Source organism: Macrosteles quadrilineatus, unplaced genomic scaffold (assembly GCF_028750875.1).
Source record: "Macrosteles quadrilineatus isolate MER2022 unplaced genomic scaffold, UCM_ALF_1.0 Scaffold_3__2_contigs__length_128488019, whole genome shotgun sequence".
In the NCBI taxonomy this organism is placed as follows: domain Eukaryota; kingdom Metazoa; phylum Arthropoda; class Insecta; order Hemiptera; family Cicadellidae; genus Macrosteles; species Macrosteles quadrilineatus.
Genome location: NW_026542596.1, coordinates 13,236,780 through 13,259,868, shown reverse-complemented (window position 1 = coordinate 13,259,868; position 23,089 = coordinate 13,236,780). Strand labels below are relative to the sequence as shown.

Here is a 23,089-nt window from a genome sequence, read left to right as displayed (position 1 = left end):
TACGCCCCATTAATGGATGTGCGCCTTTTTTAATCACATACAGATCTAGGTTGTCCTTGAAATCCTGGTAACTAACATTCACTTTTATTTTACCAATAGGGACAATAGGTTCGTTAGTATACGAACTTAAAGATAGATCATTTGGCTGTAATTTACAAAATGACAGATTTTTGTTGTAAAAATCCTCACTACAAACACTGATACTAGCTCCAGTGTCAACTTCAAACGTGACTTGTTTACCTTCTACAATAGCATCAATTTTAAGTGGAGCTACTTTAACGTTGACATTACTATTATTAGGCCTATCTACCTCAATTTCGTCCTCAATTTGAAATAGTGTAGAAATATCCCCCTTCCGCCCAAAACCGCCTTCTTTTAGAACATAAGATAGTGTATAAATCCACCAACATAGGTTTTTAACCTAAGGTGGTTATTGTTTTTTTCTTTTTTCATGTGTAAATGTATTTTGTGTTGTGTATGGAAAAAACAATAAAGATTTCTAAAAAAAAAAATTCAACATACTCATCACAACTATCATTAGAATTTATCTGAGATTTCCTGTCAGAAACAAAGTTATGCATTCTGTTGTTTTTACTAAACTGTCCATTAGTCCTTTCAGTTTTCAAATTGTTCTTATCATTCTTAACAGTATAATTTTTGTTTGACTTACCTAACAGCTTTGATCTGCACACTTTAGCTAAATGATTCTTTTTTCCACAAAAATGACATACCACAACACCCAATAATCTGCACTCATTTCTCATGTGACCGAAGCCACCACAACAAAAACACTGCACTGATTTGTGTTGAGGTCGAGGTGTTGACTTTGACGTTTGATTGTGCTGCTGGGCGCCGCCGCTGCTCCCTGAATCTCGTCGTCGTTGTGCCGCTGCCATTCGCAACACCTTGCCGCCGCTGCTGCCGACCGTCAACGCCGCTGCATTCTTCTCCGCCGCTTCCGCTGATGAGACGATCTTCACAGCTTGATCAAACGTTAAACTGGACTCTGATAACAGTTTCTGTTTGATAGTGTCGCTTCTTATTCCACTAACTAGACGATCTCGAAGAAAGTCGTTCAACGATGCGCCGAACTCACAGTGCGTGGACATCTTCTTCAAATTTGCTACGTATTCGGCAACTCCTTCCCCCTCTAATTGGTTGCGTTTACTAAACTTGTAACGTTCCGCGATGAATGATGGTTTAGGATGTAAATGATCCTGAATTAACTTTACTATATCATTAAAAGATTTCGCGTTAGGTTTATCGGGCGTGCACAAATCGCGTAACAGATTGTACGTTTTCTTCCCGACTACTGTCAATAAAGTACTCACTTTTTTGGCATCACTAATCCCGTTACACTCGACAAATAACTCAAACCTTTCAATGTACGAGGTCCAAGATTCTTCACTCCCGTCAAAGTCTCCGATTCCGCCGATGATTCCAGACATTGTATCTTGTTCAAAGAAGACACGAGATAAAATTAACACTGGGTTGTCGTAATCGGACATTAACCCTAATACTTATAAAAATACGGTCGAACAGTTACACCGCACACACGAATAGTTAGGTTCTTAATAACGCCATTGTTATCACTGTAACTTCCTCGTCGCCAGTGTGACGTCGCCGGTGTGACGACGTCTTAACTTGACAGGAGACGGGACTAGTGAGAAATAAAAACTACATAATTAGATAATACCACGGGCTGCACGGACCGGGATAAAGGTGTACGGTTGCAGGACTAGGACGGACTGACGTAGTGGTTAGATGCACGGGTATAGCGTGGTCGCGGCAGCCAATGGGAATTTATTAAAAATCACCTGATATGACGTCACAGACGTGGCGTGATGTACACACACACTAACACACACTTACATTTTATACAAATCTGGTTTCCTACAAGAAACGCTGTTTTACAACTATAATATTGAATACATAAAATCATTAAATATACTACAGTAATAATGGTAACAAGTAACAAGCAGTAATGACGGTAACTTTACAACAGGCAATAACAACAACGATTAAATAAGACCAACAAAATAGACTATATGGCAACAAAGATAACAAATTATAAACTGTGAGAATAATAACAAAAGACAGTAAAATATTACAAAAGTATTAACAAAAGTATAATTTGTGGGAGTGTGTGTGTGTGACGTGTGTGTGTGCATGCATGACATGGGAAGAACACTGTGTCAAACACCAAACACCATGCTAAAAAGCACCAACTTTCATTTGTGGCCCTTTAAAGGCACCACCTATATTGCACTGCACCTCGCTGAGGTAACACCAGCCTCAAAACAGAACTAAGGTGTGGCCCTTTAACACGTTCGCTACTGCAATAGTACGAAATTTTCCATTCACATGGACCAGCGACGCACATATGCGACGGCCGGTTTCTACCCATAGACTGCCGTCGCATATATGCGACGGCTAGTCACATTAAAATAGACTGCCGACGCATATTTGCGTCGGGGTTCTAATGTTATTAAAATGCTTATATCTTTGTAGTGGTCTATTTGAAGGCTCTGAATTCCCTGCAGTGGTCTACAGAGATGTCTGACGCACAACTGCGTCGCTTGGTCTGTGGATATGATGATTGGTGACGTCATATAATAGTAGGAAAAACTGGTCTTTACTTTTCTGCATCACTGTATGTATGTATGCAGTATGTATGCTGCATTATCCTATGTAGCTTTTATATTTGTTCAGTTATAAACTGTTCTTGAATAATCTGTTTATTTTTTTACTTACTTTCACCTTAAAACTCAAAAAAATGAGCCGTCGCATATATGCGACGTTTAGTCTATTTCAAGAAAACTATGATAATTTTCACTATTGTTTTCGCTGTAGACCGGGCGTCGCAAATATGCGACATTACAAAAGGTTATAAAAAATATATAAAAAACAAGAACAATTTATTTACAAACACTATTGTAGCGTATTACAATGTAAATGATCACTGATTTACAGGTTTTCGCCCATGGTCTGTGTGTACTGTTATCCAAGTGACAGCCGGTTTATGTGTAAGATTGAAATGTATACCTCGGTCTGTGGCAATGACCGCGGCGTCGCATATATAGCGACGCTCAGTAGTGAACGTAAAGGCACCACTTAAACAAGAACTACACATCACTTGTTCCCACAGGAGGGCAGGAAAATGCTTCTTTCTCTCTTGTAAATATCTTGAGGCGTCTCTCTTGAATGAGGAAGAAGAAATCCCGAAGAAGTCACGCATGAAGGCAATGAAGGTTTACTAATCGCAAAAATAGTTCTGTTCATAAAATAAAATTATAAATGCCTCAAATTCAATTTTATATTTTTTTTATTATAAAATTACTAACATAACCTAACCGAACTAACCAAACTTGCTGATAATGAAATAATATAAAAAGTTCATTAATAGAAAAAAAAATTCTGTTCATTAAATAAAACTAGAAATTGCTCGATTAAAACTTTATAATGACTTAATAATAAAATTAAACTGTCATAACCGAACCAAGACCAAACCATACCAAACCAACCAAACTTGCTGATAATGAAAAAAATCTTAGTCAAAAAGTTAGTGCCACCAGCGGAATTCGAACCCGGGACTCTCGCTAACCACTGGTCAGCACCTCTGGTCAGCACGCTAACCACTAGACCACCGAGGCCGATGGCTGAAAGCCGTATTGTTACGGTAATGGTGTTCCCTCTGCTAATGACTAATGAGAAGCCCACAGCTGTCATCGTAACCTCATCTATACCTCCCCTGAGTAAATACCAGTTATCAGGGTGTTGAGTGTCGATCGATAAAGAATGTTTATTTTGTGCTCTAAGGTAACGAAAAAAAACGAAAAAAAACTGACACTGACACTGACAGTGACAGTTGGAGTTGACAGTAATGAGTGACAGTGTAGTGTTATCTTTCTTTATCTAATTTTGTAACATGCTATTGAGGTAATGACATAGATGAGACTGATCTTATTCTCCAAGAGAGCAAACAAAGATATTTTAATTTGTTGAGTATTAATTCCGTTTAGCTTAACTTACAGTGACCAGTTTATTAGGTCTAAGTTTCTCTAACAGTGATATTTTTGTAATGTTTTAAGTAAGGATAGGCTATTAAACCTAGGCCTAGGCTATGTTAGGCTAGCCCTACATTGGCTAACTTATTTGGTCATTTATTTACGAGAACATGACTCTGGGAATTTGAACATTTGAATGAAAAATATCTGTAAATAGACTATTCGATATATCGATTATTTCATTCGGTTAGTTAGGTTAGGTTTTAACCTAACTAAGTTAACCAAACTTGATACATCAAATGAAATAATCGATACCTAAGTATATCGATCGATATATTCATTCAAATGAGTGAAGGACGTAAACTAAAGTGCAGCCGGTTTAAGTTAAGTATGTAGCCTAGGCTATCACTAGAAATTAATTATAGATTTTTACCTGAAAATCGTAACGCAATTTTTTGACAAAATAATAATTAGGTTTACCTTCAATCAGAACCTGGCGTTGATTTAATTCTTCATGGTTGAACGTCACCTAGATAGGCCCTAATTTATTTAGATTACAACTTAAGTTAGGCTAGCCTATGTATTTTTCTTTTATTGACGCCGACACATCTAGGTGCATAGGCTTAAAAATTACTTAAAACTTGCGGTATTTTAAAAGAAGAGTTTTGAATGAATTAGGCCCTATCTTAAGCTAATTGTCAGCTTTGTATAGTACTAACTAAGATCAACTGGTTCTGAAGCCAAGATCATCTTAATTTACCGGTAAGCCCAATGATCAGGAGACCTTGGTTCTGTAGAATTGTTTCTTCATTGGTAAGTTTATGTAAGAACCGACACAAAGCTAAAGCCTTAAAACAACCCACATAACTTATACGGTACCGGTATTAGTGTTTCACATTTTTAAAACTGTTGGCTTTACCATGGTTTCTACAAATATGAGTTAACTTAATGCTTTGCATTTTTTAATTAACAAAAATATTGCTAACTTATGTTGGGTATTTTCATGTAAGAGTAGGCCTAACTTATAGAGGTCACATTTCACATACAGTAGACTCCCTCCTATCCGGACTCCTCGGGACCGAGGCCAGTCCGGATAACGGTTTTTCCAGTTAAACCGACGTCCCCAAAAACTCGTTAAAACGGACCATTTAAATGCATGTACTGTATACAGTATTTGACTTAAATTTAGTAGAGCATTGTATTTACACACGTGATCACTGGTTTCAAATCTTTCCCACGAGAACAGTCGTTTCAATACCACCCACTTCCTGCCGATCTAGTCCGGTTATTCCGATGTGCTGATAAGAATTGTCCGGTTAAAGAGATGTCATTTACCCTGAGTGTAGGCCGGTTAAACCGATGTCCGGTTAAAAGGTGTCCGGATAAGAGGGAGTCTACTGTAACTTGATTAGCTTAAGTTATCTTACCTTAATTGTTTAGGTATCTACCCTACAACAAAATTGTTTGTTTCTAACTTAACTTACAAGCTCTCTTTGAAATTAAATTAACAGTAACTTAAACCCTAAAACATAATATCTATTAAATTGCAGTAACTCAATAATTGTTACTACGTCGCTGTATATCTTTCAGATAGGCCTAGACAAGTAACTTAAAAAGAATCAATTTGAAAAAAACAATGGCACCCACTTCAAACATTATTGGATACTGGGGAAAACAAACGGCTACTATTGATTGGTGCGAGAGAAATTATGAAGTGAGCTTCTATGTCGCAGAATGGTGTAAGTAACTTAGGCTATGCAATTTTCCTCTAAATAAAATAGTACACTTGTTTTAATCATTTATTTACTTCGTACTGTGTTGTTTATCCTGAATCACATTGACAAAACTGTAAAAAGGTTAAAATAGTAGTAGTACCGTACTGCCTTGGTATTCATTGGCTCCTATAAGTTACCTAAGTTGGCCTACTGAATGACCTGTTTTGATGTACCTAGTAAAAACATCATCATGTCACAAAACTTGAAGATTTAAACCATTGTAATGATGGTCGAGTCAAAGTTTACTAAAACACACATCTAGGCTACCTAACATTAAAAAGTAGGCCTAAATGTTTAACCCTCTCTCTGTTACACGTCGGTTTTCCAACGCATTTACGCCATTTGTGAACGACCATAAACATTGTGTGTTTTTTAAAACTAGATTTTATTTCCTACAGTTTGCCTATATTGAAAGCTTTTCTTGGTGAAGTGGGTTGAAGTAGTGACAAAAAAAACTTCAATAAATTAAAATTATTTATAAAAAAACTTTGGATTTCAATGCTGAAATTTTTTTTAGTAGTACCAGGTTAGTGCCATTATCATTTTATGTTTCCTTACGGCTGATTTCAGGCTAAATAAAATACAAATGAAATATGTTTACAAATTACTGTATTTATTTCGTTATAATTTTGGGGTTGCGCAATGACCTCGAAGTGAGTGCGGGCCACAGTGAGTCGAGTGGCCGGGGGTAAGAGGTGGGTGCAACTTTGAAGCTCGTGGCTTTGGCAACATAATTGCAACGAGCTCAAAATTATTGTATAAGATTTTTGTAATGTTCTTTGACGAGATGATCACGTCACACCGTATTATATAAATTCTTCTCTCTTTTAAAACTGTCCAACGTTAGAGAAATACGCATTATAAAGATAACTCATTCGGCCATCAATCTCAAAATTCCAAATTAGGCCTATCTCGCAAACAATTTTAGATTTTTAGATTTTAGATTTTTAAATCAAAGAGGTGCAAGAAATACCCGCTCAGGCTCATTAACTCTCCAAATTCCTCACCATAAGACAACAGTTTTTAATAGATCATTTACACAGTAACAGCATGTCACCTTTGGAACTCCCTACCACACTATCAGGAGCATATAATCCCGTTCCAGACTGACGGCGGCGCTGAAAGCGTACTACCTCGATTGGATGACCCTTGGTGGGATGGCGTGCGTTAGGCCTAGGTATGGCAAAGAGAACGTGTTTGTGTTTATGCGTATATTAGGGACAAAGATTTATAACTTAAGTTTTTACTTATTATTTTGTTTATAGTTTTACAATTTTTATAAAAATGTATTTTATAATATGGATTCCAAACGTACATGGGAAACAATACCGCGCATCTAGAAAGACCTCAGAGCTACACTCGTCAGTGCAATACCTTAGCCAACTGAGCCATCATGTCATCTTCGGCAAGCCTGGACAAGTGAACCAAAGGCTAAATGTTACATTAGCGCTCCTACCTTATATTTGACAAACTAGTAGGTACCTATCTGTGGATTAGCAGTATGGCTACTGGCTCTATAAAATTCCATGACGAGCTACACCCGTGACACAATCTTTGGGCTAATATTTTGTAGGGAATGTGCTGACATAAAGTATTAGTTCAATCTATTACATTGTTGTAATTCTGTTGCTATTTACAGGGAACACAATAAGCAACCTTATGATTATACTCCCACCATTATGGGGCATTGTTGAAGTCTTCAACCAAGGATTTGAGAAGAGATTTATCATATGCAACTTTTTGGTGTTTAGTAAGTTCATATATTTTTGTTTGACAGATTTAAACATATAATAGCCTTGTCCACACATGGCGATTTGTCTGCGGAAACATTGTCTGCTGACTGTCTCCGGAGTGTTGCCATTTATCTCCAGCGATGTGTCCTGTCGACCGACTCAGTCTCCATGTGTGGACTAGACTTCAAATCAAATTAATGGGAAATCAATTATAGTAGAGCAAACTACTATAGTTGAAGTAGTTGTATGATTTTTGTACATTGTTGTCTCGGAATAAAGATTGATTGATTTGATTTGATTTGATTTGAAGTTTGTCCCACAATACATGAAGTACGTTATTAATTTAATAATGTATAAGAAATTGATTTTTCTTATAGGCCGTACCTCCACTTGCCAAAATCTTAGTAATTTTAAATATGCTATGTATTGATGGATATGTCAAGGCAATAAGAAAACCACTTGTCATCAGATTATTATATCTTTTGTTCAACCTGTGACACTTTAAGGTCATTACAGTTAGGGATGGACGAGATTGGATGTTTAGTTCGAGACGGGACAGGATTTTTTATTTCTTATAAAATTTAGAGATGGGAATTTCCCTCTCGTACATAACGGGAAATGCACGTTTGACATTTTAACCTGATTTTGTAACATTGTTAAATACCTACTGATTTGACAGATGACTGGCTAAATAAAAAAATAATAATAATAGGCAAAAATCAAGAATATTTAAAATATTTGATTAAAAACATCAGTATAAAAAAAATATTAATTAGGCCCACCTTACTAAAAATAACTCTTACACATAGGAATCATGGTGATATCAGTTAGGAATTAGTTCCAACTTTGAAAAATACAAAATTTATCAGATTGAAACATCAGTCTTACTAGTTAAGTATCAAGTAACAGTTTTTCGGTCTTGTGTTATTTTTAGAATGATTTTGGAGTAACTTGTTTTGGCTGTGTGTAAGTAGTAAAACATGTCTCACACTGCTTACATTTAACAAAACTTCTCATCATTTGCGATGTCATAACATATAAAGAATTCATTAAATAAGATCGCCTTCACCAAGGAAATGCAACAACAACTCGCTCCTGTATTGTGGGTATTGCCTTTGACTATCAATACAACGTATTGCACTGACTTTTTGCAGGTGTTTTAACTGTTTTTTTTATACAGTAGAACCTCGCTAATCCGTCATTTACGAGACCGGGAGCATGGTTCAAAAACAATAATGTGGGAGCTTATTGCATATAAATAATGGGCAGAAATATTTCAATATAAAACACATTAGACTAAAGAAACACATTTTGGCACGGTCAGACCAAGCGAGGAGTCGGACCATCCGAGATCGGATTAGCGAGGTTCTACTGTAATCTTGTCTTTAAAAAATCTCGATCAAAATAAAATCTCGTCTCGTAGAACAAGATTTAAAATTTCTTGAAATTTTGAAACCTGTCCATTCCTAATTCTAAAACCATAAACCATACTCCCTTAGTAGATTTCTAATTTCTAATTTCCTTATGGAACAGCTGCATCCCATTTTATTATTAGTTCTGTACGCTGCACTGTAGAGGTCGTGTTTTGTTTAAATTTGTTCCTTGTTATTTCAGTTATTTAAAACCTCGTTTAGCGAAATAATACGATCTAATCATAAACAATAACTCGTCCCGTAGTTATATAACCAAACAGTAAAACACAAATAATGTAATTAACCCTAAAATAATAGAAACAAAATTTTGTTGACACTAGTGATCAGTGTTGACGTACTTGAACTAGACACAAAAATGAGTTTTAAAATTTACAATGGGATGAGAAATCTGCTTGGTTAATTGGTTAGTCTTTGCTAAAACAAATAAAAGCCGCTGGTAAATTTTAATTACTTACTGTACTATTTAATAAGTTCTATTGGTGTGAAAAATAACTATACAGTAGAACTCCAATTATCCAAACTCCAACTACCTGATTTGCCGATTATCCGAATTGCTCACAGAAATAATTTAAGACCACAGTAATAAGAATCGTTATAAAGAAGACAGGAACCGTGATAGCAGAAAAATCTAAAACCTGTCTTGCGATGATGTTGAAACCATCATCGTCTTCCGGGGTCACAGAAACATCGTTATCCTTTTTCGCGATCGCGACAAATTGATAAAAATATCCTCCATAAATCGTAAAAATCTGTTAAGAATAGGTAAGTATGCATCTGTAATAAAGACCTTTTTGTATTAAGTACTTTGAAGAAAATTGATATTTTTTCAACCTGTAAGTATTTCATGTATATCTCTAAATCTTTTAATGTTGTTTTACAGTTGTAGGAGTGGGGTCCTGGTGCTTCCACATGACTTTACTGTATGAAATGCAGTTGTTTGATGAACTGCCAATGATCTATGGGTCCCTGTTCCTGTTATATTGTGTGTGAGTATTTTATACCAAATAATTTAGTGAAAGAAACGTTGCAATATGCTCAGTTACTGTAGCCAATGGAAAGTGTTCTCCATTATAGTGAAGTTCTTGTCGCTTGATAGAACCATATTGTTCTGTTATGTATATAGGTAGGCTGATTGATCCTTCCTAACCACCTTGGTGGTATAGGCAGTAGGCACTCTCTCCAACAGGCTTTAAGATAGAAACTAATGTGTATAAAAGGGTTTACCTATTGGACAAACTATTCTGATAAACAGATGGAAAAACATACAAAATATTACTCCAGACACTGACATTTTCCTAGTTATGTCTTCATATGTAATGTGTATGTTTTTGTTATCATATATGTTAGGTTAAGTTACCTAATCTACTCTAACCTCATATGTTGAAGGCAGAGTTGCATCTAAAGTCAACTCAATCATCATCTGACAGTCCCTGGACACTTTTAGAAGTAGATTAGATTTTATTTACAACTTTGACACACCTGGGAAATATTTTAAGGGGTAAAGATAAAGGAAAGTTTCGTGACTGATTGGATGACGTGATAGACTTGTTATCGACTAAATGCTGGGGGGGGGGGGGTTAGGCTTGTTATCGACTAAATGCTGGGGGGGGGGGTTAGGCTTGTTATTGACTAAATGCTGGGGGGGGATAGTAACCACTCAGCTACCAGAACCTAGATTTAACACGATCATAGGAATTATTGCAAACAAAACACTCTCATAAAGACATATTCATCCCCAACTATAGTTCGGCCGCTTAGAAAGCGTCCTCCTCCAGCATTGGTTTAGCATTAGCGCGCAGGTCGTTTTCTAAGCGGCCGAACTATAGTTGGTTGTTATTCATGTCTTTGTTTTAGTATTAGTTTAAACATTTATTAAATAATAAAGTATTTAAAATAGGAACTCTCTAAACAGAAAACTATTTTCAGTAAGTGGTTATGAGGATCCAAACCATTCTAACCTTTTATAATACACCATGTATATTAACTACTGTTATATCTTTCCTTCCAGGTATGAGGCACCCAAACCCTACAATAAACATTTCTTTTCCAACATTCCCTTGTTCACGTTCCTGTTCGGTTTTGCCATACTGTTTACGGTAATGTACTTATGGTGGCCTCAGCCTTTGTTCCAACACGCCTCCTATGGAGTAATAATTCTCTGGTCCTGGATTAAGGAAACTCAGATCGTTCGACAAAAAAAGTGCAAAACATGCAAGAGAATACTGATCATGTCAGTGGCGATGTTTTGTTTTGCCTTCTTCATATGGAATATTGACAAAGCTCTTTGTTCTACATTGGAGTAAGTATTACCCACTGAGAGCAGTAACCTAGTTAGTGTAGGAGTAAGTATTACCCACTGAGAGCAGTAACCTAGTTAGTGTAGGAGTAAGTATTACTCACTGAGAGCAGTAACCTAGTTAGTGTAGGAGTAAGTATTACCCACTGAGAGCAGTAACCTAGTTAGTGTAGGAGTAAGTATTACCCACTGAGAGCAGTAACCTAGTTAGTGTAGGAGTAAGTATTACCCACTGAGAGCAGTAACCTAGTTAGTGTAGGAGTAAGTATTACCCACTGAGAGCAGTAACCTAGTTAGTGTAGGAGTAAGTATTACCCACTGAGAGCAGTAACCTAGTTAGTGTAGGAGTAAGTATTACCCACTGAGAGCAGTAACCTAGTTAGTGTAGGAGTAAGTATTACCCACTGAGAGCAGTAACCTAGTTAGTGTAAACAGATGGATTTTTACATTCAAGCTCTGAAATTTTGTCTGATACATGTAACTAAAAGGCTGTTTCTAAGTTTATTGTTAAAATCATGATTAGTCACTTAAAACTGGTGGTATTTGGACACCAGTAAGTGAATGATTTGACACAGTATTTAATAATAAGTATCATATTAAAATCCAATTTAATGCAATAGTAGTCTAAAATTATTATCAAACAGAAACGTTATGAAGTGATCCATATTTGTCATACTGTTCAAATGCATACTGTATGATTGTTGTCATTTAAGTAATATTGTGTATTTTTAAATTGTTTCAAATTGTCACAATTAGTTTTTACTATCACATTATGCTAACATAGAAAATATGCAGGGTGTCCAGCCGACCTGAAAAACTAGGAAAACCGGCAAGTGTTTTTGAATTTTGAAAATTCATAAATTTTTTAAAGAATCTTTTATGGCAGTAATATTTCTGTCACTAATTAAATTTTTTGCCACAATATATGTCTTGTTTGGTGACACAATACCAGATAAAAAGTTATAAAACTTACATTTTTATTAACCTACTAAATCCTGTATTAAACGTTTTACTTAATTCCTATTTCCAGGTTTTTTATTACTATTTTCTTTTCATATAAGTAATAAATTTTGAAATATTTACAATAGGCCTATAATTATGTTAACAAAATGTTCACTATTGTTCAAAGATGGATTTGCAATACAATGTCTAGTAAATGAATAATTTTCCTCAACTACTAATTGAAAAGGGTGGCTTTATTAAATGTGTTAAGCTGCATATTTTTATGAAAACACAAAGTAGTTTACTTTTTTCCTTATTGTAGTTTACATTTTAGAAACTTAATCCCAACAATGTTTGTGGGGGTTTGTTTAGGAAACCAATTCACAGCACTGCTTTGAATATATCATGTCAGGTTAACTTAAATAAACAAAATAAATAAATAATTCTATTTTCGTAAATGACTAAAATGTTTACTGTCTGTTTAAGTAACTTCCGAGGAAGGGTTCCTTCCGGGGTCGGTGCTCTGACACAGCTTCATGCTTGGTGGCATGGTTTCGCTGGATACGCCTCGTACTTGCAGATATTCTTTTGGTAAGCTCACATGTCGTCACCTATTATTACCGGTACATCTTTTGTTACAGCTCAATTAGTATTTGGTGAATTAGAATAGAAAGGAAATGATTGTTCATCCCAAAAAGAGTATTTTTACTTATTACTTTCCATATTTCAAATTAACTTAGTAATAGTATAAACTGTTACGATAAGGCAATTAGGATCATAATCCGGTTGCTACCCCCCATAGGCTATTTCCAATTTAAACTCATATATTATTAACTGAAACAGTAAATTCTGATGCCTAATGTGACTAAGCCAAACCAAACCAGACAAATTGACCAAGTCTATGGAAACATTTTTTATATGATGTGAGCTCAAGCCAGAAATTCAAACTGATGTTATGATAAGAAGGGTTTATGTTAGGGCATAAAATAACATGTTAACTGGGTGACACAACTGTCGCCCAGTGCTGAGATTTTGTCGCCCAGTGGCTATGGGCAGGGCCGGATTTAGCATTTTGGCGCCCCCCTAGTCTGGTCACAGTTTCTTTCCTAGAAACCTTTATTAAAAACTATATCATGCCTATAGGCCTATGTTAATTGTTTGAACACCACTCCTCGTCGGAATTTTATCATTGCAAGTTTTTTGAAGAATTGTCTTGGTTAGTCTTAACAAAATGCCGTCTTAAACACTTTTGTACATATTATGCTTTTGGCAAATGCTCACACTTGTGGGACTGAAACAAAACAATCCAACCCACAGAGCATTACTGCAAAAAAGCATATCCATTGATTCCGATTTCAGGCCCCAAAACATGAACTCCAAAACAGTACGTGATACCATAGATTAAACATACTCCTTTAGTAGATTTGTCATCCTTAGGGATTAGCTGAAAACAATTATTTTTATTTAAGTTATTTTTAAACCTAGTTTGTTCAAAATAAACGATCTAATCATAAACAATAGGTCGTCCCCTGGTTATATTACAAGAAATTAAAACACTCAACATAGAACTAAATAAAAATATTGCAAAGTGTATAGAAATTCACTTACTCTGTATAGGTTTGCTTGTAACAAAGGTATTTTCTCTACAGCTTGTTTGCTCAGTTACTTATGTTGCCAAAGATTGATGGATTTTTGTGTTATTTGTCCTCAGTATACATGCTTGGTACGATTTCCACAAGAGGAAAGGAGAGAAGCGTTTGTTGAACACGACTCATGTTGGTTTCAGCTTAAGATGGTCTTAGTGCCACTTAGTCCGTCACACCCACTCTCTTATATCAGGTAGTAGGTTTTGCAATTTTAATACTCTGTCACAACATATCATTCTCTTTCTAATTAGTTTGCTAGCCACCTAGTCAACACCAGAATTATGCAAGGGGTGATATTTTAAGAAAGGGCCGTTTGTGCGTATATTTTCTTAGTCGGTCGACGTCGAACTTAAAGACTCGATTTATTTATTCAATTTGTAATTTAGCAAACGCTGTTTCACGGTTTAAATACCAATGCACTCCGGAAATCGAACAATTGATTTCGTTGACGAAATACACGTTACGACTACCAAAAGTGAGTTTTGCGAATTGAAAAGGAGAATTTAAAGATTTCCGAACATCACGGCTCAGAGCCTAATCCCAAGTGAACCGTTAGAAAGACGTCCACACAAGTCAGCAAGTTGATATCACTCCGCGCTCACGTGATTGGCCGTTGTTGGGTCCTTGCCTTCGCGCGTTTTCTGTTTGATTTGATTTTTCAATCGGTACATCACGTATATGCTGCAATGAGTCCCCTCGACGTTTACTGGCATCATTTGTGAACAGAACGGCGCAATTTCAGCTCCGGAGTTGACGTGTACGCTTAGCTGTATGTTTGAAACATTTTTAAAATTATTGAATCTCCTACCATATTTGATATATAATGTCAGTGATTCGTTTTTATACCACAAAAACCTATCCATTGCTGACATTCATCGCCAGATGACTGAAGGTTATGGCCCGAATGCAATGATAGAGGGTAAAGTGCAGGGGTTAGCCGGGTTAAAACTGGGCATGAAAATCTTTTTCCTTAGGCCTATGTGGTCTGTATTCACAACAGACCTTCCGTAATGGACATTTTCACGGCCATTATTAAACTCTTATACACTTAAATAAACAAGAATATCAAAAAGAGAAGAACACAAACGTCTTACCTACTCAAGAACTCAGGCAACAACAACAAAGGTAAATTTAATACAACAGTGTAGTAACGTCAGTTCTCACTCCTACCGCACGAGTGGCTTAGGCCGCGGCTCCACTTGCCGTAGATTGCCGCGCTGCAAATTGTAGCTGGTCAGTTGAGGAAATGGGAAGGCAGCGATCAAACCAAGGTGGCTCCACTAGCGACAGTCTGCAGCACGCTACATTTTACGGTGCGCGGGAATGGAGCTCGGACCATTTTCGCGCTACATTTTGCAGCCAAGAGGTGGCTCCACTAGCTGTAGATTGTAGTGCCGCGTCAAGTCAGTGTGAGTGTACATACAGCCGACAGGCGTCAGGCATAAATGGACAAGACACATGCTACAATCAGTATCGACTTTTTATTGTCCAGTTTTTTTATTTTTGTGGACTGATTTGTAATCAATGGAGCCTGAACTGGACTGTGAAATTATTATATTAGAAATTATTATATCGGGAGTGTGGGAATCTATAGAGGTTGTGTAGGGGCTTCCTACTTTATATTATAAAGTAATTCAGTAGTAATTGAAGAATCAAATACGTGAAAACATTCAATTTGTTTTTAAATGCAGCAGTTTTACAATTGTTATGATTATTAGCCCTATAATAAAAAGCTCCTAATGGCTGCTTTAGATGATTATCAATAGGTACAACAAAAACTCATTGATATTCACCTTACATTGGTTACTTAGAAATATTACTTCTGAGGGTAAATGAGTGTAATAAAATTAAAATAGAATAGAAATAGAGATAAAATTACCATTATAGTAGAGTAATTTGACACACCAAGGATTGTTGAAGCGAGGGTTCACTGTATAAAATTAATTAGTTAAAATTCAGTACACTAAAATTACCTTAATGACAATGTCACTAAAAGCCTTTACTTTACTCCAATTGCTTCTCTTGGTGTGGTATCCTTCTTCTTCAAACGTGTTGATACTGATTCTATTAAGTAATCAAAAGAGTTTTGGGACATTCGATAATATAAAAAAAACTTGTCTGAATACTTTTGCAGTTTAGTATGTAATGTGTGGAACATCCCTTCGGACTTTCCGTTGCTTAATATTGGATGGATCCACCATTTTTGCTGCTGTGATCGGCGTCGTCTTGATAAAGTACACTGATAACAACACTACGAATGTTAATTTGCGGCATGATCCAGGACCAAGTTTACCTCCGCACTACACTAAACTGCTAGTGGAGCCATGGTGCATGTGAGGACGCTGCAGATAGTAGTTCGTACTCTGCTGCTAGTGGAGCCACCAACTGTAGTGTGTAGCACGCTACAATTTGCAGCGCGACAATTTACGGCAAGTGGAGCCGCAGCCTTAGCCCTCCAGCCAAGCAACAACTGCTCTTCTAGATTCTGGTGAGGACATTAGGGGATTCTAACGCAACAAGTTTATGGTTCAATGAGAGTTCTGCATAGCTGAGTTAGGTCTTTATTCTGTTTTTAATAGTTTGTCATGGATTAATATACCAGTGTAATTTAAATCTAAGTATTTTATATTTATCATTGTTTAAACTACATTTTATCTTGCAGGTCTAAGAATTGCAACCATAAACAGTTATAAGAAAAAAATCCCATCATCGAGTAACAGGCTGTGATACCTATAGGTTCTGGTTTATAGATCAGCCTTGCCTACAGTCAACAATATTACTTTGTGAGTAATAGTTGATTACTGATTACATTCATTGGTTACTGTAAGAGAAACTTTTAAATCGTTGCATTACTTGTATTATGAGAGTTTGTTTACAACCCATAAAGTTGGAACCTTGGTACTTAAAATTGTGTCAATACTGTCTATGTCAATCAAGTTGTGATGAGATGATGTGATCTTATTGTGTAGAAATCACTTCAGAATCAACAACGGTTTGCTTCATTAAGCTTTGTATTTAGTGGCCATATCACTCTAGTCCAAACTTCTCACCTCGTAGTTGCATGTTCGTATGGAACAAGTAACAAAATTTCATTAGCAGGGATTTTTAATCTACTTTTACATTGTGTCTTAAAACCTTTTTACTACTTGTAACTCTGTACTTTAAATCCAAAATGCTATTGTTGGTTTTAACAAATATTTTAGTATTAAAATGAAACTATTTGATGAGACACTATACTTCACTGTGTCCTTTAGGCCACATCATGCCTTGAAATTTAATCCTTTAATAATTAATAGTAGTTTACACAACGATCGCGTTATGACTATTTACCCTAGTTGCGTACACTACTTTACCTACAAAAGTGTTTTAATAACTCAATCACTACGGTACTCATAACTTCTAAGAGAGGTTATGTCTTTGTTTATAACCTCTTATTGTAACTGACAGTGATGTAAGAAATCATTGTACCAAACGCTAATTGCAACACTTCTTTCATTGACAATTAAATTGGTCTGAACAGCTGATTAGTTTAAGTTCGACGCATTACAATTTTACTTCTTTTCTCACGATCTTTGAACCTCACTGGTCCATTACCTGTGTTGTTAAGTAAAAAAACAATGTTCCAAGTAAGTTAACAATGCTGTTATGTGAATCTTTTCAATTCTAAGAACTGAACTGAAACGGCTAGTTTAAAAAACGGTCGTAGGTAAATAATATTTCCATACAGTATTAGTATTTTAAAAACCTGAGTTTTCAAATACAAAATTGTTGATTGGCCTTGTATTTATTATGGATGTCTTACGTATCATAATAATAGCCTTACCACTCTAAACAATAAACCTTTATAAATACATTAATTAACTCTAGTTTTTCTAACCTTGTACAGTTTATGTTTTTTAGGGGGACACATTTTTTATAGTTTTTTTTTTTTACTCAAACAGTAATGGTTTTGCCCTAACATAAGGTGTTCATAATTTACTTTATGTTTTATTCACTTTATAGTTATTTCCTTTAGTTTTCCAATAATTTTAAACACAGCAAAATGTATTTCTGTCTACTATTTTTTAAGGTGAAAAACATTCTTGTCCTATTCTAATTATAAATATTGGACAAAGCCATCAAAAGGATTCTTAATGACAATAACCATTGGCCTTATTGGAAAAAGAACCTTTTGAAAAATATTAAATATTGTTTGTACCCTTATAATATAAACATAAATGGAAGTTAACTAAAATAAGGGATTTTAATAACTTTGTATTCATAATATACATTCTCTTTTATACACACTTTTATAACTAGTACCAATTTTTAAACTTTAGCCAATAAAACTTACCATAACTCTAGCTTTTAAGAAACAATGTGAAGAAATAGCTATGTTAATCATCATCGTTTAGAAGATGTTTTTTCTTGAAGAGAATTAATTGTATTGATCTTAGTACAGTTAACTCTCCATAGTCTGACACGCTTTATCAATTAATAAAATCGTACCCTTGGTTGTTGTGATATAGTCAAGTATAAGTAAGGCATAGTCTGTTTGGATCAGAATGGACTCATTTTGTAACAAGAATCTCGCTTATTTCTATAAGTTTATTGACTTTGAAGATTGGTGTACGAGCACAAGGAACTTGATTTTAACAATGTTTCAACATACATACTGAATTAACCCTTTGATTGAGTTTATACTCATAGTAGTTTTAAAGATTAACCAATGTAATACATAAATCATTATAATTCATTCATTACAAAATTTGGTAGTCCAACGTTTTTAGCCGATACCCGTTTGGTCCCGACGACTTCTGAGAGTCGACTGTAGTTGTTATCCATTGAAGGTACTTAACTAAATTGCGGAATAATGTCCTTATTATTATGTTGACTATTCAGCTAGTAAACAAATACATTCCAGTAATAGTGCTGATTTCCTAGAATCAATTTTTTATGTAAATTTGTAGGCCTACACCAGGCGCACAATTCAGTTGGTACAAAAGTTTTTTTTAGGGACTACGTAACTCCTGGTTTTGTATATTAATTTCTGGTTTTGACCATCACTGCTATGGTAATACATATTTAGGTCTATTTGTAAATCTGAAAAAATAATTTGTACGTTACCTGAAAGTAAATTTATTATTTTATACTTAATTACTAACTCATCCATTAGGCCTACACAGTTTTAGTTACAGACAAATTAAAATGTTGTATAACGCTATGTGATGGTCATAACTTAAATCATCTAATTTGTTGTTTGACATAACTTTTGTTCTGCAATAAGCCTTTAAAGACTGAACTGTTTTTAAACTCTTCCATAAAAGAATTATTGTAGGAATACAGTACATTGTTCTATACATATATATTGTTAAATATTTTCATTAAGTTGTTTGCTTGTTCAAAAGTTGTCCGTGCAGTGTTTTGAATACTGTCAATGGTTTTAAAACATTTTTTCACAATTTTACCTTTTAATTCACTTATTAAGTTATTACTATGAGTGTGTAACATATTAGAAACCACGCACAACTTATGATCAGCCATTAACAACGCTCTTTAGGAAATTAATGATTGGTGGTAATATTCTTGTTGTACAAGCACCTCCATAAATCAAATTGTTAACTGTTGATTGTTTTGTTTGTTTTTGTTAGTTGTAAAATTGTTGAGTAATTGTTAGTGTTGTTAAGTGTTGGTTGAAAGGTTCTTTTTCTACTACAGTAGATTTTTTGTCACCCTTGATATTTTTGTATAATGCATTGGTTCTACATTTACTAGTCTTAGTTGTATTATTAAAATAAATTGTCAAATTACCCAGAGAGCACAGAATAGAAATAGAGGGGCTACGTATATCCAGCAAGCATTGCGGGCAGTGTAGCCAATCCCCCACCACTTATACGGGCAAGTGGCGGCAACTGCTGCATATAGCGGTAGATCACCTTTTCCAAATGTACGATGATTAGACACACTTAGAGTAGACCTAAAATCATCAAATTTGGCACAGCTACTATAAATTAGTGCTTCTCACTGACAGTAAGGTTGGAATATAAAAAATAATTTTATTGTAATTTTAACAGCTGTTAAAACCCAAAGAAATTATAACATTTTGAATTAGAACATAAAAAAGTAAGTGATTAGAATTTTTTTATTTTTCGGTCAGGAAAGTTTCGTCAGCGGCAAAGTTTGAGAGCTTGAGTTGAATCCTAACATATATTTTTTGGAAAAATTAATGATGAATAGTTTTGGAAATAAATCAGGTAGAAGAGGAAGCAAAATTTGGGACCCGCCGACGGCGATTTTCAGGTGGCTTCACTTCACTTGCCCGATGCCCTCTCTATTTCTATTCTGTGCTCTCTGCAAATTACCTTTAGGTATGAAAGTACACATTTACTAATTACACTATTCTTATTGACAAGCTGTAACAACCTTTGGTTAAACGTGCCTCACAAGGCAGTGTCTCTCCTAACTTATCATAATATGATTTATGGTAAGAAAATAGAAGATTCTACAGATAGAAATGAACTTTGCTTTCAGTTTGTTGTGATATCAGTACACTGGTGGCATAATACAACCAAGCTATTTTGTATCTTAAAATTAGCTGCAGCTTTAACATGGGAAAGGAACGTCTACTTTTGCCTCTTTGGGATGTGTTTCTATAAGCAGAGTTTTACTAATACAAACTAAAATAAATTTAGGAATAAACTATATAATTATAATTATAGTTTAATACATTCATTATATGGGTCCAATAACTGTTAGTATAATTATTTAGTCATTAAGGTTTTAACCCAAATAGCTTTAATATTGAATTAAGGTTTCATATTTGGACCTTTGACTTAGAAAGCAAGAACTCTGTTATCCAATCAGTTAATAAAGAAAATTACAAATAATTATAATAAATTTAAACCATTATTAACATAAACTTTGACATTTAAATTCAATTAGAATCAATTTGCTGTTTATAGTTTATACTTACACACTTATTGAGATTGATTAAAATAATTTATTACACAATGTATTAGCTTAATAAAGGGTTTTAAACATGAGTGGTTTTAATTCTTACCTTTTTCGTGCCAAATATCTACAGTATTGTGTGGTAAGCATGTTGAATCTTAGTAGCATTGGAATGCAAGTGACCAGTATCACAATCATAGTTACAATTCTGCAATACCATAGATTGTTTTGTTGTAAATGAATATTCATTAGATTCAGAAACTCTTTGAGCCCCAGGCATTAGTCATTGATTTAATCATGGACATATTAATCATGTTTTTCTTCTAATAGTCATTAGTCTCATTAGTCTACACAAAGTGAAGATGAGTGAAAAGTTCAGAGGTCCGAATCAAAGAATGCAATCTTCCAGTTGACTTCCAAGCAAATTGTCCATAGGTATACTCCTCATGAAAAAAGGTAAAAATCATCAAATTTTGATTAAATTTGGTACAAACCTACGTTTATTCAAAGTAGTTAGCGAACCGGCATGGTCAGACCAATGGGATAAAAATTGGCTTTTCCATTTTTGAACCTCAAAACGGTCATCGATTTTGTCGTTTGTAGTTAAAATCTGAAATTTCGGATGACAAAAAATTGAAAAGTGTTTATTTAGTAAAAGTTTTGGCTCTGACTTATTTTACTTACTTCTTCATAAGGCCTTGAATCATAAATCCAGAAAGGTATGGTACAAGCAATTTTGCAATTTCTTTCTTAACCATTTGTAGATCTTAAAAAAGAAATAAATTTGGAAACCGAATCGTAGTTGTATGCTTATGGCTACGAGGAAAACAAAAAATATGTATATTTAAAATTCCAATGTCATTTTAATGGAGAGTAAGTAATCTGTTGTAGTTTGCTTGTTTATGAATAGTTCTTTTATAAAATTTAAGAAATGCAATTATTTTATACCGAGCTATATTTCCCTATAGCAGCAAACCTAATGTTATTTAAATAGGAAATTTAAATCAAGTTTGCTGCAGCCGTGGTATTTGCAATGTTATAAATGATTTGTTACTTAATTTTATGTATGTCGCTCATGAAAATGAAGGTTTTCAAAGAAATGTCCACTATTATGTAGTATTTTCCTGTGAATTATAACAATCTAAACTGTAAAAACTAGGTCTAATGAATCAAAGTTAAGTTTATAAAATAATTTATTTCCATAATTTAACATTAATTTTATTTACAAACACTAGAAATAAATATTGCTATTTTTGGACTTATGACTGGTGGGTTGTAAAAGACAGTAAAGATTTCTATGACATCATAGTTTCATACTTTTTGTGTTTTCACTGTAAGGATAAAGGACTATCGTTTGGTTCGAGGAAATTGTTTATAATACATATTTATAACTCTTATACTAATTTATAATTTATTTATTATTATTTATAATGCCACACACCTTCACCACTCCCATGTACACCCGAAAAGTAAGATGATAATATCTGTACAGCTTTCGTTCATGTGAAGTTTCCTTCCTCCAAAACTCTATTGGGCTTATAGTGTTTTATGTCATTCTTTCCTTTACTAACTATTCAATGATTATTCACTAAATTTAGCAGATCAATTTTAGTGGAGTTGAGCATCCCCTTACTAAGTATATAAGGGGGTGGAACTTTTTGCATCAGAGTATGAACTTTAAATGACAGAGAATTGACAAGTAGTGTCTAGCTCATTTAGTAAAAGTTTTGGAATGTTTGTCTTGTTTAACTCACTTCTTCACGAGGCTCTGAATCTTAAATCCGTTTATTACAAACTTAAATTAAATTATTCTATGCTCTTAGTACTTCGTGAGTAGTAGGATGAATATAATAATAGGATCAGGAGATAATGCAAATTGTACTTAAATAGACCTTATAAAAGCTTTTATGTTTTGAAATCATTACTTGGTGCTATAAGATACAAGAATCATCACAACATTTTAGTGTTTGTTTCTTATTAATATTTAGTTGTTATTCAATTCATGTATGGTTTAATCATTTAATCAAAACCAAGATCCTAATTCCAGTTTGAAAAACTTGTACCGGTATTGTTTTATTTGTATGATTAAAGTTTTAACTGTTACTCTTTAGAATAATGCAAATTTAAATTAATGTTCACAAAGAGTAATTTTACACCAAGTAGTTACACAACAAATTATCACTGAGCTTTCCTTATCAGTTTACTACTGAGCTATGGTTTACATCTGTCTTATTAAAGCGATAAGGATGAAGATAGTTGTAAAAAGGCTTGACTTTAATGGACTTGGCAATCTGAGTATATATGGATACTAAATACAATTCTCAACA

General features: G+C 34.5%; 1 protein-coding gene across 2 annotated transcripts; it reads left to right on the top strand.

The window, feature by feature from the left end:
* The first annotated feature begins 5,604 nt into the window (after positions 1–5,604).
* Positions 5,605–20,836, top strand: LOC128990675 (alkaline ceramidase 3-like). 2 transcript variants are annotated; one of them, XR_008490554.1, is made up of 8 exons: positions 5,605–5,746; positions 7,422–7,532; positions 9,829–9,934; positions 10,957–11,247; positions 12,673–12,777; positions 13,898–14,025; positions 16,495–16,615; positions 20,343–20,836. XR_008490554.1 is itself a non-coding variant. In XM_054413181.1 (7 exons), exons 1-6 carry the CDS (start codon positions 5,644–5,646, stop codon positions 13,986–13,988), a joined length of 807 nt encoding a protein of 268 aa, XP_054269156.1. In that variant the 5' UTR covers positions 5,605–5,643; the 3' UTR covers positions 13,989–14,025; positions 16,495–20,836. The 2 variants fall into 2 exon arrangements, 1 of the variants encoding a protein (XP_054269156.1); XM_054413181.1 differs by having other exon boundaries at positions 16,495–20,836.
* Positions 20,837–23,089: the final 2,253 nt, after the last annotated feature.

Coding starts and splice junctions, on each gene's coding strand:
- LOC128990675 (XM_054413181.1), top strand. CDS start 5,644: ATGGCACCCACTTCAAACATTATTGGATACTGGGGAAAACAAACGGCT. Junction 5,747..7,421: donor CTTCTATGTCGCAGAATGGT/GTAAGTAACTTA, acceptor TGCTATTTACAG/GGAACACAATAAGCAACCTT. Junction 7,533..9,828: donor ATGCAACTTTTTGGTGTTTA/GTAAGTTCATAT, acceptor GTTGTTTTACAG/TTGTAGGAGTGGGGTCCTGG.